Source organism: Thunnus maccoyii, chromosome 20 (genome assembly GCF_910596095.1).
Source record: "Thunnus maccoyii chromosome 20, fThuMac1.1, whole genome shotgun sequence".
Taxonomy (NCBI): Eukaryota; Metazoa; Chordata; class Actinopteri; order Scombriformes; family Scombridae; genus Thunnus; species Thunnus maccoyii.
Window position 1 is genome coordinate 212,769 of NC_056552.1, and position 14,966 is coordinate 227,734.

General features: G+C 44.0%; 2 protein-coding genes across 7 annotated transcripts in view; one reads left to right on the forward strand and one right to left on the reverse strand.

Annotated features, from left to right (window-relative positions):
• ptenb (phosphatase and tensin homolog B) overlaps positions 1-7,135 on the forward strand; it is a 40,962-nt gene extending 33,827 nt beyond the window's left edge. For all 3 annotated transcript variants that reach the window (XM_042396789.1, XM_042396790.1, XM_042396792.1), the window contains exon 9: positions 1,129-7,135. In XM_042396789.1, coding sequence (XP_042252723.1) covers positions 1,129-1,317 — 189 coding nt within the window. In that variant the 3' untranslated portion in view covers positions 1,318-7,135. The remainder of the gene's footprint in view (positions 1-1,128) is intronic.
• A 1,369-nt stretch (positions 7,136-8,504) lies between these two features.
• rnls (renalase, FAD-dependent amine oxidase) overlaps positions 8,505-14,966 on the reverse strand; it is a 14,604-nt gene continuing 8,142 nt past the window's right edge. For 3 of the 4 annotated variants that reach the window (XM_042397246.1, XM_042397248.1, XM_042397247.1), the window contains 3 exons: positions 9,991-10,164; positions 8,994-9,184; positions 8,505-8,864 (listed from right to left, as the gene is read on the reverse strand). In XM_042397246.1, the coding sequence (XP_042253180.1) occupies positions 8,712-8,864; positions 8,994-9,184; positions 9,991-10,164 (518 nt within the window). In that variant the 3' untranslated portion in view covers positions 8,505-8,711. The remainder of the gene's footprint in view (positions 8,865-8,993; positions 9,185-9,990; positions 10,165-14,966) is intronic. The other variant, XM_042397245.1, reaches the window with a different exon arrangement.

The following is a 14,966-nucleotide window of genomic DNA, read 5'->3' on the forward strand; positions in this document are numbered from 1 at the left end:
ATAGTCTGGTTGTAGTCTGATCATGATCTGGTTATAGTCTGGTTATACCCTGGTCAAGATCTGGTTATAGTCTGGTCATGATCTGGTGATAGTCTGGTCATGATCTGGTTATACTCTGGTCATGACCTGGTTATACTCTGGTTATGATCTGGTTATACTCTGGTCATGATCTGGTTATAGTCTGGTCATCATCTGGTTATAGTCTGGTTGTAGTCTGGTCATGATCTGGTTATAGTCTGGTTATAGTCTGGGTATGATCTGGTTATAGTCTGGTTATACTCTGGTCATGATTTGGTTATAGTCTGGTCATGATCTGGTTATAGTCTGGTTATAGTCTGGGTATGATCTGGTTATAGTCTGGTTATAGTCTGGTTATAGTCTGGTCATGATCTGGTTATAGTCTGGTTATAGTCTGGGTATGATCTGGTTATAGTCTGGTTATACTCTGGTCATGATTTGGTTATAGTCTGGTCATGATCTGGTTATAGTCTGGTTATAGTCTGGTTATACTCTGGTCATGATCTGGTTATAGTCTATAACCTGCACTACTGTGAAGTAAGAAAAGGTTTCTTGCTCCCAGTTGGGGGATTTTCTGGCAGCTTGAACACTGGATTTTAATAAATGTGGCAACACTTTAGCTGCTGATATATTTTTCAATCTAGTCAGCCATGCTAATGCTAATGCAATGTTTTATATGCTTTAACTGAACATTTGTACCTTTTTATGGTCAAAAGATTGATTGAAGAAAGTAGCTATGCTATCAAATCATATTATGTCAAATATTATTAATAAACTTTATTTATAAAGCACCTTTCATTCACTATATGCAGCTACATCATGTCTGTGGTGTAGTTAGCGTCTCTTCCTTAGCTGCCAGCTAGCTGTATGTAACATTTAATAAATATGAGCTGCACTGGAATGTCCACAGATGTTAAAGTCATTTTGTTCTTCTCTAGAGTCACAAGATAAACTTGGTCTAAAATATGAGCCTTTATTGTTCTCATCATATTTTTGCAGTTTTAGGAAGTATTAGTAACAAACCGATCGTTATTGATCGTTATAGAGGTGGCCCTGAAGCGCTGCCTTGGTGGCTTCTGCTGCTCACGTTTGTTTCTTTGTCTTCTTCAGGTGAAATTATTCTTCACAAAGACGGTCGAGGAAGGAGCTAACTGTGACACCAGCAGCACGTCGGCCTCAGTTACTCCGGATGTTAGTGACAATGAACCGGATCACTACCGCTACTCCGACACGACGGACTCGGACCCGGAGAACGAGCCGTTCGACGAGGACCACCACAATCAGATCACAAAAGTTTGACACACTCACACAGATATATATATATATATATATATATGTATATGTATATGTATATATGTATGTATATATATATATATATGTATGTATGTATGTATGTGTATACAGGTCGTATGTAAACAAACTGACTGTGGTTCGCTGACGGGGGAGTATAACTGACGGACCAGAACTGACCCCGTCCCCCTCCCCTCCTATCTTCTGCCCAGCTGGACAATCACATGATCACATGACATGGCGGTCAGCGGTGAGGGGGGTGGGGATAAAGGTATGGGCGGGGCTGGGCTAACGGACGGCGAATGGACAATAAGACAGATGAATGGACAGAGAGGAGGATTAAAACACAAAGGAGTAAAACTTGAATATAAACAAACTGACAAGTAGACTTCTTCAGTTACGACACCGAGATGTTTGTTGGATGAATCCCCACAACCCCCTCGAGTCCTTCCTTCCTTCCTGCCCAGTTTAGGAAACTATATGCAGACCAATCTTTATTTGTATCAGCTCTTCAGTCTTCAGTTGTGTTTGTCAGTGTCGACTCTTCTCTCTGTGTGCCAACGTCAAACATTTCAGCCCTAAAGTGTTTTTTCTGTAGAAATGTGGCTCATTTTAAACGTGAATGAAGTGGATCTTTGAAGGCCAGCAAACTTAAATCTAAGCTGATAAATTAGTATGAATCAGACAAATTTAATGCCATAAATCTTCAGTGTTTCCTCCAGAACTTCAAAAGGCTCTGAAACTGAATTTAGACACTGAAATCAATTTTATTGAATGAGATTGTCGAACCACTTGTTGAATTATGGATGAATCATGTTTTTAAACCCCCGCAGGTTAAAATCTGCTGGTTTAATACATTTTTAAATAGCTGATTGGTCTAAAATGATTTTCCTGCTTACCTTATGAAACTGGAAATTTTAGGTTTTTGACCCTGGTCTTCAGAAATCCCCTCAACTGGACCAGTCTGAGCCAGTTTAGACCTGGTTCAGGAAAACAAATCAAAAGTGTCACCCAGATGAATTTGATCTTGACATTGGGCTGCCCCCCCCTCCCCCCTCTGTTGGCAGTCTTGACTCATATTTGGGCCAACCCAGACCAGTCTCAGTGCTGGTTTAGACCCAGTTTAGCTGGTCTGGACACGCAGAGAGAAGAGAAGCTTGATGTTTGAATGTGACGATGAAGAAGACAAAGTTATTATTCACAATCTGCTGCAGTTCTGTCAATCAAACACAAACAGTTCAAACCTACTGTGAACAAATCTACTCCTACTTTTCTGTCTGTCTCTATTCTGTCTTTAGTTTTGCACAGAAGGTCTTCAGCCTTCGATCAGCTCCTCCAGTTACAGAAATACATGTTAAACTCTGACTTACATCAATCATTAAGCTAAACAACAAACAAGCTACACACAGTGTTACCATTCCTTCAGCCGGATGTTTTAAGCTATCCGCCTAGGTAAGCTAACACACCTCGAGACAAACTGAAGCAGAAAGCTACGATCTCCAGAGCGCTTGGTTTTGATGTGTGTGGGATGCTAGGCGGGTGGGGTTTGCACTTTTTAAAGGACAGTTCGCTGAATCATGAGGCTTCTGTTTCTGGGCGAGCTCAGTCCATCCATGAAAGCTTGTTGGCTCGTGTTTGTGTCGATTTCTGTCGAGTTAAATGATGCAGTCCTTTTTTAAAGTTGACATTTATGAGGTTTAGCTCAGAGTTTCTCAACCTCGGGCTCAGGACCCAACGGGTGTGAGGTAAATTTCTAAGACAAATACATTTACAGTAAAAACATAAAGTAAATATTTCCATTTATGCTTTTTAAAATAGAAATCTGAAGGACATACTCAAGAGTCATGAGACTGTTGTGATAGGAGCACTGGCCAGAGGAGGTTGAGAAAACTGTTTGAGCATGTTGTTAAATCAGCACCCCAGCTGCTGACCAATCAGCTCCCAGCAGGCTGCGTGACCACAGTTGCTCCTGAGAGTCACGAAGTTCAGGCTCAGTGTGTCTTTGGTTTCTGACATTTCAAAGAGGGTGATTCTTACCCTGCGGTAGACTATTAATCCTTTATTCACTGCTACTTCTCTGAGATATTTAAATTCTTGCAAAGTGTACCTTTAACACCCGGCACAACAGTTTGAGGATCACATTAGCATTACAGCAGGTGGGAGACTATTACATCATTAGAGCAAGCCAATCCAAAACCAGTCCCAAACTAGTTCCTGTTCTTTGAGCTTTTACCAAATGTCGCAGCCTTTTTTGTAAACATGACCAGGCTTTTGATCTGTTATTTTGTGGATGTACCTATAAACTTCTTTCTGCTCATCCAGTGTTCTTCTGCACAGCTAAACAGAAGTACCACAATAGACCTGGACTTCAGATGCAACAGTTAAGTCCCAGCACCATCTGGGCCAGACAGGGCCTCTGTCAGATGCCTGTGCTGTCAGTAACGGGCCCTGTTTGATATATCAGCCCATTCCAATCGGCACCCAATAGACTGAGGCATCCATAATGATCATTTAAATGAACATATGCCTCCAGATCATCATGTGTGGGTTAAGTTTTAGTCCCACCTGATGCCTGCTTTCCGTCCTAACACTTGGTGCTACAACCTTCCATCGGCCCTGCGTTGGTCCTGTAGTTACTGATTGTTCATGTGAGGTGTTGTTTCCAGGACTCTGGGTTGGATCTTCAAGTTGTTGCCATTGACCATGTAGGACTCACTGGGATCCTGATCACACAGGACGCACTGTGGAGGCCTAAAAACATAAAATCCACAGTGCTTCTTTATTCTGAGAAGCTGCTAGGGTAGAGGCACTGACAGAGTCTTTGGACAATGCGCAGACAGGTGTCTTACCCAACCCAAAATTCCATTTTGACATCTGAACAGTTCCCAGACTCGGACAGTCAGCGTCACCTGGAAGGACACTAAGAGGTAGATGCCTGAAATATCAAGCATGTTGGGTAGTGATCATGATATCCCAGATGTGTGTTACAGAGTGAGGTGACCCTGACAGAACAGGGAGGGCGAGGCTTATCTTGGACTCATCTGGGACTAATCCCGTCGTCCAGAGGGTTGCTGGTCTAGAGGGGAAAAAAACCATCCATTCCTAGTTTTGAGCCTGAAGCTGTTTACTCAGCTTCTCCTGGTGAACAGGAACAACCATGTCCAACTGTTCCTTCAGCATCCTTGAAAGACTTACATGTGATTGGAAAGCAAAGAAAGGTCTGAGATGATTGAAACCCTTCAGGTTTTCACAACAAGGAGCACAGGGGTGGATAAACCTTTGAATCGCTGCCCACATCTCGGACTTGTTCAGCTCAAAATAGCTCTGGTGTTGTGCTCATTGGCTGTTTCAGTACCAATCTGAGCCAGTAAGAGATTTGTAGGCAGGATGAAGAATAGGGAAGTCATCTTCCTTTGCGGAGCCAGAAAAATGTCCACTAAAATATGTTAACAGCTGCAAACCACCTCTGCCACAGCTTCTGTCGACTGAAAATGACAAACAGGATTGTTTTGATTATTTCCAGCAAAATAAGCCCCTCTGAAACAAAAAACAGCTAACACCATGTCAGGTTGAGGGATTGTCTGATTATCAGGCTGTAAACAAGAGGAATCTTGAGCATAAAATAACATCCAGACCCCTTGAAGTCATTGAAACGAGTAGAAAAAGGTTCCCTCTGCCTATAAAGCTGCGTCCTGTGTGATCACAGCTTGAGGTGTAGCACTTAGCATCTTTTAGCCTCGTGCTAACAGCCATTGTTGGGCCTACAGTCCATGTTGGGTTTTAGGTGCTAAGCTAAGCTAGCCAGGGCCGATGTTGAGCCTGTTGTCCATCTGTGGTGCTCTCTACCAGCAGCGAGTGTTCGTCCAGTCTGGATCTGTGACTCCTGCAGATCCTCCTTCATGTTCACTCTGTGAGCAGCTCCGTCGTCGCTGTAGCGATCGATCCGTGGGCTCCGTTTGTGTCGCCACCGGCGTTTCACAGCAACAACACACTTCCTGTTTGAGTTAGGTGCTGTCAGGCCTGACCTCACCTCCTGTCATCAACCCGTTCAGACATGACCGGCGTGTCGACCCTTCCAGACATGCAGAAACAGCAAAAGGCTGAACCGAACCAGCAAACTGGGATGCTATTTTCCACAGTATGACCAAACATTTTAAGTCGAAAAGGAAACAAAGGTTGATGCTTTTCCCATTTTTCCAATAAAAATGTTAATTCAAAATGTCTCGGTGTAGTTAGGCAGATTGTAAGGCTGGTTTCTATGACAACCCCAGTAAATGGTGTTGGTGGTGCAGCCTTCTACATCAGTCAAGCTGATTGGTTGATACAACATAAAGAAAGTGAACGGGCTTCAGTCCTGAATGTATACCGCTAACAAATAACCCACAACCTAAATGTTTACATCTTAATCCGAACATCTCAGCAAACTTAGTTAAAAATTGTGTCAGAATATAAAAGTGATTAAGATTTCAACAGTTGCAGAGATGCAGATACAGATAAACCTGATTGAAAGCATCAACAGATGGTTTTAGTTCCTCCTGCTGAACGCTGGTCGTGTTCGGCGCGTAGCGGCGTCACTGAACGGGTTTCAGGTATTTGAGGTCAGGCAGGTGCTGTCTACGTCTCTGACTGTTCCAGGTGCTCTCTATCTTTTTCTTCATTTTATTGTTGTTGGTCGTCCTCGTTCAACTGTGTCAAGTCCATCTGGGAGATTTTGACCGAAGTTATTGTAAGTCAGCAGTCGGGGTCCATCCAGAACGAGGATTTTCTCTTCAACTCAAAATTTTACAAAAAATTTGTCCCCAGAAATGTACCGTCTTCAGAACGACTCAACAAAAGCTTTTGAAGTAAATTTCCTGCTGTGTTCACAGATGTTCAGGTTCCTGCACCGATCCAGAAAGTCTGAAAGAAGATAAAAGTCTTTGTGCTAACAGATCGTTGCTTAGAAAGACAGAAAAGTACGTAAAACGTCTAAATGTGAAGATCATTGAAGGTTGAAGACGTGTGAACGTCAGTGAATCTGGAATCTGTGAAGGAACCAAGAACTTTAATTACAGTTTAATCAATCTCCTGTTTTTCCCTCTATGATAAAGCGTCTTCGATACGTCTGGTTCAGCTCACCGGACGACTCTTTTCTGTTTACATCTCATCACCAAACCTGCCAAAATGAAGCTCAGATGCTGATCTTTTGTTTGTTTTTTTTTATGGAATTTGTTTGTTTGTTGGTTAGTTTGGAGGTTTTCTTCTTTTTGCCTTAAGGTTCGGTCACAGCGGCCCTGTGATGTCAGAGTAGTCTGGTCGTGTTATGTACAAAAACCATCAGGAGAAAAATGGATTCTACGTTTCAAAACACAAAGCTTCAGTGTTGCTTTTGGAGGAAGTGGTCATGTGACCGGACCTTTACTTGAAGTCAGAGTTTCCTGCTCGATACAGCTCTGTTGCGTCCTCTGCGGCTCTTTGGTGTCTGAAAATACGTCTGAAAGGTTTCGATGTCCAAATCATCCCGTTAGAATCAGTGTTTTTCAGTATTGATCATTTCCACAATCATTCAAACTGTCAAAAGCTCTGAGGCTCGTTTCATCTCCAGAAAACTGTTTCGAGCAGAGCGTCATCATGTTTCTGATGATGTTTTGCTTCATCAGGTATTTTTGTTTTGTAGTTTTGTTTCCACTCACACAATAAACAAACAGAGAAGTCACCATAACGACGACCTGTATCACCATGGAAACCAATATGTCATTTTAAACTGCCCCCGGTTCTTTTATTCTTTCCCTCCTTGTTTTATAATGAAATAAAAACACTGTAAAGGTGAATAAACTATTTATAAACAGCTGCTGTTGTTTGTGCTTTGTTTAGAACTACAACTCCCATCAGTCATTGCTCCACACATGTAAATTTCACTTTATTATATTTTTATTACAGTTTATTTTTTTCAGTCCTGATTTAGTTTGAAATTATTGATTTTTTCTGGTTGCTGATGAATTTCTGGATTTAAACATTTATGCAAAAGAAAAACATTTGAAAATCTGTCAGTGAATAAATTTATTAAATGGAGACATAACATATATATTTAATATATATATGCATTATGTGTATATACACATACTACTGTTTATACTGTTTATACAGTATATTACGTATTTACTGATGTGTGATATTGATCAGTGACTTGGCAGAAATGATTATCACTTCCCCCACAATGCACTGCAGCAGAACTACTGAGCACGCTCCAAACGACTGGAGAACTGGCGAAGAAAATTTAGGTCATGCACGCGCACACACACGCACAAACAAACACACACACACCAGAATTGATTGTTTTAAAAAGATCAAAGAGATTCATTAAATATTCTTATGAAACATCTGTGAGTCATTTCAGATGAGAACAGACGAGACAGTAGAGGACAGTAGAGACAGTAGAGACAGTAGAGGACAGGTGAGACAGTAGAGGACAGTAGAGGACAGTAGAGGACAGTAGAGAACAGACGAGACAGTAGAGGACAGTAGAGACAGTAGAGGACAGTAGAGGACAGTAGAGACAGTAGAGGACAGTAGAGACAGTAGAGGACAGTAGAGGACAGTAGAGACAGTAGAGACAGTAGAGGACAGTAGAGACAGTAGAGGACAGTAGAGACAGTAGAGGACAGTAGAGACAGTAGAGACAGTAGAGGACAGTAGAGGACAGTAGAGACAGTAGAGGACAGTAGAGACAGTAGAGACAGTAGAGGACAGTAGAGACAGTAGAGGACAGTAGAGGGGACAGTAGAGGGGACAGAGGACAGTAGAGACAGTAGAGGACAGTAGAGGACAGTAGAGGGGACAGGTGAGACAGTAGAGAACAGACGAGACAGTAGAGAACAGACGAGACAGTAGAGGACAGTAGAGACAGTAGAGGACAGTAGAGGACAGGTGAGGACAGGTGAGACAGGTTTCGTGTTCATGTGGTGGAAAGTTTCTGTAAAGTAGAAACAATCGTATTCGACTCTTCAGCTCCTGGAGTCCTGTCGTCACAGGGAGGTTGCCAGGCAACTGTCCTGTTGTCACAGGGAGGTTGCCAGGCAACCAGAGGCGGAGATTGCAGCTGCTGGTGCTTACCTGTGGACAGAGCCATGCTAGCAGTTTCCCTCTGTTTCTAGTCTTTATGCTAAGCTAAGCTAACATCTCACTCTCAGGAAGGAGAATAAATGTTGAACTGTTCCTTTAATTTGACTTTTTAATCACATGAAATGATAAAGTTGATAAACACGTTTACATTCACTGAGGAATTTCTTCATTTATAAATGTAAAGAGAAAAGAAGGCAACATTTAATCAGTGGAGACACTGAAAGATAATTACTGACATAACGACCCGTGTTAACGAGCTGACACGTTAACAGATCAGCACCGCCTCACTTCCTGCGGCGGCGTCACAGCGAGGCCTTCAGCACGTTGAGCACGCTCAGTGCAGACTCCACACAGCCGTCAAAGTTGGAGTGGCTGAAGGCGTCGCCGCCGCAGACGAGCAGCGGCCGGTCGAGGACGGTCATGTGACCCGGACAGTCAGGCACAGAGGTCAGCACCTGCATGAGAGGGAGGGGAGGGGTCGTGAATCAAACGCTCCCTTTATGAGAGGAGGAGTGATGATGATGATGATGATGATGTGAATCAGACGCTGCTCTCTGAGACGAGTTCAGGGCCGAACGTCTCACCTGCGAGTACCTCCACTTCTGACACTTGATGCTGATTGGCTGAGGCAGACCAGGCAGCAGCTTCTGCAGCTCCTGTAAGATGATTGGCTGGACGTCGTCCTTTTCCCGCTCCAGGTGCTGCAGGCCGAACGGGACGCTGGTGTGGACGACGAGGGACGGACCGCGACCGGGAGCGTCTGGACAGAGAGACGCTGCAATTTATTAGGAACACCTGCGCAGTCAGACAGCTGATAATTCTACTTCCTGTTTATTATCGAGGTCATAGTGGGTGGAGCTAATGTACTGCAGTGTTCCTATTATTTTGTCCATATTAACATACATTAAAGGAGCAAAATATCAACAGACAGACAGACAGACAGACAGACAGACAGACAGGCAGACAGACAGACAGACAGACAGACAGACAGACAGACAGGCAGACAGACAGACAGACAGACAGACAGACAGACAGACAGACAGGTAGCAGACAGACAGACAGACAGGCAGGTAGCTGACAGACAGACAGACAGACAGACAGACAGGTAGCTGACAGACAGACAGACAGACAGGTAGCAGACAGACAGACAGACAGACAGGTAGCTGACAGACAGACAGACAGACAGACAGACAGGTAGCAGACAGACAGACAGACAGGCAGGTAGCTGACAGACAGACAGACAGACAGGCAGACAGACAGACAGACAGACAGACAGACAGACAGACAGACAGACAGACAGGTAGCTGACAGACAGACAGACAGGCAGACAGACAGACAGGCAGACAGACAGACAGACAGACAGACAGACAGACAGACAGACAGACAGGTAGCAGACAGACAGACAGACAGGCAGGTAGCTGACAGACAGACAGACAGACAGGCAGACAGACAGACAGACAGACAGACAGACAGACAGACAGACAGACAGACAGGTAGCTGACAGACAGACAGACAGGCAGACAGACAGACAGGCAGACAGACAGACAGACAGACAGACAGACAGGTAGCAGACAGACAGACCTGCGTTGCGTTTGCGGGCGTCTGCTGCGATGTATCGGATGCAGAAGTTGTCGGAGACGTATCGAGCCGTCCAACTGAAGCTGAAGACGACGTCTGGATGGAAGAAGAGAGCGACAGCAAAACGAGACGAGTACACGACCCCGTCTAACTGCTGCCTCTGCTGGACAGACAGCACTGAGAGACAGACAGACAGGCAGAGAGACAGACAGGTTGTTAACGAGGTTGAAGGTTCTCAGCTGCTGACTCGTCATTAAACTCTTTTCACCTGAGTTAAATTAACAGAAGAAGAACAGGAAGTGACACCTTAACGAGGTCAGCGTGATTAAACATGTAACTAGAGCTGGAAAAACTAACTAAATACATTTACTGTAGTACAGTTAGAGGTACTTGTACTGTACTTGAGTATTTCCATGTGATGCTACTTTCTACATTTCAGAGGGAAATATTGTACTTTCTACTCCACTACATTTATTTGACAGCTTTAGTTACTTTTCAGATGCAGATTTGACACAATGGATAATATAACAAGCTTTTAAAATACAACACATTGTTAAAGATGAAACCAGTGGTTTCCAACCTTTTTGGCTTTTGACGTCTTACAAAAAGCAGTGTGTAGTCGGGGTCACATTTCACATGTCTATGAGTTGTTAACAGCTCCACCAAATAGTGATTTTTCCCTCTAAACTTCTCACATGCTTTCATTTCAATAAATGTTCAAATGATCCAATATTTCAGCAAAAATCAAAGATTAGAGACTGAAAACAGATTTGTGTATCAGAACTTTGTTTTTTCTTCTTTCCTCTCCCATTAATCATCTCACCACCCCTCAGATTTATCTGCTGACCCTTTGGAGGGCCCCGACCCCTAGGTTGGGAACCACTGGACTAAACTAGCTAACTGTATATAAAGTAGTGTAAACTAGCTCCACCTCCAGCAGCTACAACAGTAACATGCTGCTCTAACACTGATGCTTCACTATTAATAATCTAATGATGTCATATATAATAATATATCAGTCAGAGGGACCAAACCACTACTTTTACTGCAATACTTTAACTACATCAAGCTCATAATACTTATGTACTTTTACTGCAATACTTTAACTACATCAAGCTCATAATACTTATGTACTTTTACTGCAATACTTTAACTACATCAAGCTCATAATACTTATGTACTTTTACTGCAATACTTTAACTACATCAAGCTCATAGTACTGATGTACTTTTACTGCAGTAAAGTATCTGAGTACTTCAGTTTGGATCCGTATCCCTCCGCTGCAGCTCACGGAGGAACTACATCCTGCTGAAACTGGATTTTCTGACTGATGAAGCTTCAGGTGAACTCAGGTGTGACGGTGACGATGTGTTCAGGGTCCGTGTGGAGTGTAGGAACTATGAGATCAGGATTAAATGAACACTGATATTGATCTTCTCTATTAAACGTGAAAGATGGAAATTATAATCTGTTCTCGGGACACTTTGAGGTTTGTTACCAAAGTTTGAACTGAAGTGAGAATGAAAGCTTTTTAAAACTGTTCAGGTTGTTTTATCTGATCAATCATTTTAATGATCATCTGATGTGTGTTACTGTGAATTTATTGATGAAACCTGATTAAATAAAGGCTAAAAATATATAACGATCCATTAAAATGACTCAGTGTTCATATTTCAGTTTGTACTCTGCATGAGGTCACCTGAGACACATTAACATCTTCATCATCATCATCATCTTCGTCATGTTTAAAGTGCTTCAGCCTCCTCCTGACAGAGACACTGAGGTTATTATTAGCGTGTGTCTGCAGGGAGGAAATGGGCGCTGTCCCCTGTCAGCCAATCACATGAGCTAAAGATGACATCATCATCTACACACCACAAGCCTTCATCGCCTCTCCCCTCGCCAAAGTAAAAGCCCAGCTGCTCTGAGTTTAATCAAAGCAAACAATGAGTTCAGATTCATGATCAATAAGTCGATCACATTGATCCAAACGTACTGATCGTATTCTGATGCTTCATAAGCGTTCAAACACCTCAGCAGTCTTAATAACCGACTTTAAACAGGTGAGCAGCTGACACTGCAATGATGATGATGATGATGATGATTATCAGTATTATCATTATTATTATTATTAGTATTATTATTGATTGGTGATCTTTTAGCTTCTGAATGAATTGATGGTCTGGTCGGAGTCAGAGCTCTGTGTCAGAGCTGCACAGACAGACATTTACATGAGAGAATGTTTGAGGAAGGTGATCACATGACGCTGGAGGTGTTTGTGCTGCTCTCAGCTGTAGAAGAGCAGCTGCTGCCCCCCAGTGGTCAAAACACCTCACTGCACATCTCTCTTATATTTGACTGTTTTCACAGTTTCATGAAGTCGTTTAGAAGTTTAAAGTGAATTTTTTAAATCAGAAATTTGACTGAAGAGTGAAAATGTTTGTGACAGACGGACGTCAGCTGGTTTGTTCTGACATCATTCATCACAACCAACGACGTCACCCTGAAGGACGTTCATCACGTTTCATGTGTGTTCACATTCTCAAAGTTTACAACTTGTCTCAGTGTGTCTCTGTGTGTGTCTGTGTGTCAGTGTGTGTCTCTGTGTGTGTGTCAGTGTGTCTCTGTGTGTGTCAGTGTGTCAGTGTGTCAGTGTGTGTCTCTGTGTGTGTGTGTCTCTGTGTGTGTGTGTCTCTGTGTGTGTGTGTCTCTGTGTGTCTCTGTGTGTCTCTGTGTGTGTGTCTGTGTGTGTGTGTCTGTGTGTGTGTCAGTGTGTGTCTCTGTGTGTGTGTCAGTGTGTGTGTGTCAGTGTGTGTCAGTGTGTCTCTGTGTGTCTCTGTGTGTCTCAGTGTGTGTGTGTCAGTGTGTGTGTGTCAGTGTGTGTCAGTGTGTCTCTGTGTGTCTCAGTGTGTCTCAGTGTGTGTGTCAGTGTGTGTGTGTCAGTGTGTGTGTGTCAGTGTGTGTGTGTCAGTGTGTGTCAGTGTGTCTCTGTGTGTCTCAGTGTGTCTCAGTGTGTGTGTGTCAGTGTGTGTGTGTCAGTGTGTCTCTGTGTGTCTCTGTGTGTCTCAGTGTGTGTGTGTCAGTGTGTGTGTGTCAGTGTGTGTCAGTGTGTGTCAGTGTGTCTCTGTGTGTCTCTGTGTGTCTCAGTGTGTGTGTGTCAGTGTGTGTGTGTCAGTGTGTCTCTGTGTGTCTCTGTGTGTCTCTGTGTGTCTCTGTGTGTCTCAGTGTGTGTGTGTCAGTGTGTGTGTGTCAGTGTGTGTCAGTGTGTCTCTGTGTGTCTCTGTGTGTCTCAGTGTGTGTGTCTCAGTGTGTGTGTCTCAGTGTGTCTCTGTGTGTGTCTCAGTGTGTGTCAGTGTGTGTCTCAGTGTGTCTCTGTGTGTCTCAGTGTGTCTCTGTGTGTGTCTCAGTGTGTGTCAGTGTGTGTCAGTGTGTGTCTCAGTGTGTGTCAGTGTGTGTCAGTGTGTGTCTCAGTGTGTGTCTCAGTGTGTGTCTCAGTGTGTGTCTCTGTGTGTCTCTGTGTGTCAGTGTGTGTCTCTGTGTGTCTCAGTGTGTGTCTCTGTGTGTGTCAGTGTGTGTCTCTGTGTGTCTCAGTGTGTGTCTCTGTGTGTGTCAGTGTGTGTCTCTGTGTGTCTCAGTGTGTGTCTCTGTGTGTCTCAGTGTGTGTCAGTGTGTGTCTCTGTGTGTCTCAGTGTGTGTCTCTGTGTGTCTCAGTGTGTGTCTCTGTGTGTGTCAGTGTGTGTCTCAGTGTGTGTCTCAGTGTGTGTCTGTGTGTCTCAGTGTGTGTCTCAGTGTGTGTGTCAGTGTGTGTGTCAGTGTGTGTGTCAGTGTGTGTCTCTGTGTGTCTCAGTGTGTGTGTCAGTGTGTGTGTCAGTGTGTCTCAGTATGTGTCTCTGTGTGTCTCTGTGTGTCTCAGTGTGTGTCTCAGTGTGTCTCAGTGTGTGTGTCAGTGTGTGTCTCTGTGTGTCTCAGTGTGTGTCTCAGTGTGTCTCAGTGTGTGTGTCAGTGTGTGTCAGTGTGTGTCTCTGTGTGTCTCTGTGTGTCTCAGTGTGTGTGTCAGTGTGTCTCAGTATGTGTCTCTGTGTGTCTCTGTGTGTCTCAGTGTGTGTCTCAGTGTGTGTGTCAGTGTGTGTCAGTGTGTGTCTCTGTGTGTCTCTGTGTGTCTCTGTGTGTGTGTCAGTGTGTCTCAGTATGTGTCTCTGTGTGTCTCTGTGTGTCTCAGTGTGTGTCAGTGTGTGTGTCAGTGTGTGTGTCAGTGTGTGTCAGTGTGTGTGTCAGTGTGTGTCAGTGTGTGTGTCAGTGTGTCTCAGTGTGTGTCTCAGTGTGTGTCTCAGTGTGTGTGTCAGTGTGTGTGTCAGTGTGTGTCAGTGTGTGTCAGTGTGTGTGTCAGTGTGTCTCAGTGTGTCTCAGTGTGTGTCTCTGTGTGTCTCTGTGTGTCTCAGTGTGTGTCTCAGTGTGTGTCTCAGTGTGTGTCAGTGTGTGTCTCTGTGTGTGTCTCTGTGTATGTCAGTGTGTGTCTCTGTGTGTCTCAGTGTGTGTCTCAGTGTGTCAGTGTGTGTGTCAGTGTGTGTGTCAGTGTGTGTGTCAGTGTGTCTCAGTGTGTCTCAGTGTGTCTCTCTGTGTGTCTCTGTGTGTCTCAGTGTGTGTCTCAGTGTGTGTCTCAGTGTGTGCCTCAGTGTGTGTCTCAGTGTGTCAGTGTGTGTCTCAGTGTGTGTCTAAGTGTGTGTCTCTGTGTGTCTCTGTGTGTCTCAGTGTGTGTCTCAGTGTGTGTCTCTGTGTGTCTCTGTGTGTCTCTGTGTGTGTCTCAGTGTGTGTCTCTGTGTGTGTCAGTGTGTCTCAGTGTGTGTCTCTGTGTGTCTCTGTGTGTGTCAGTGTGTCTCAGTGTGTGTCTCTGTGTGTCTCTGTGTGTGTCTGTGTGTGTCTCAGTGTGTCAGTGTGTGTCTGTGTGTGTCTGTGTGTGTCTCTGTGTGTGTCTGTGTGTC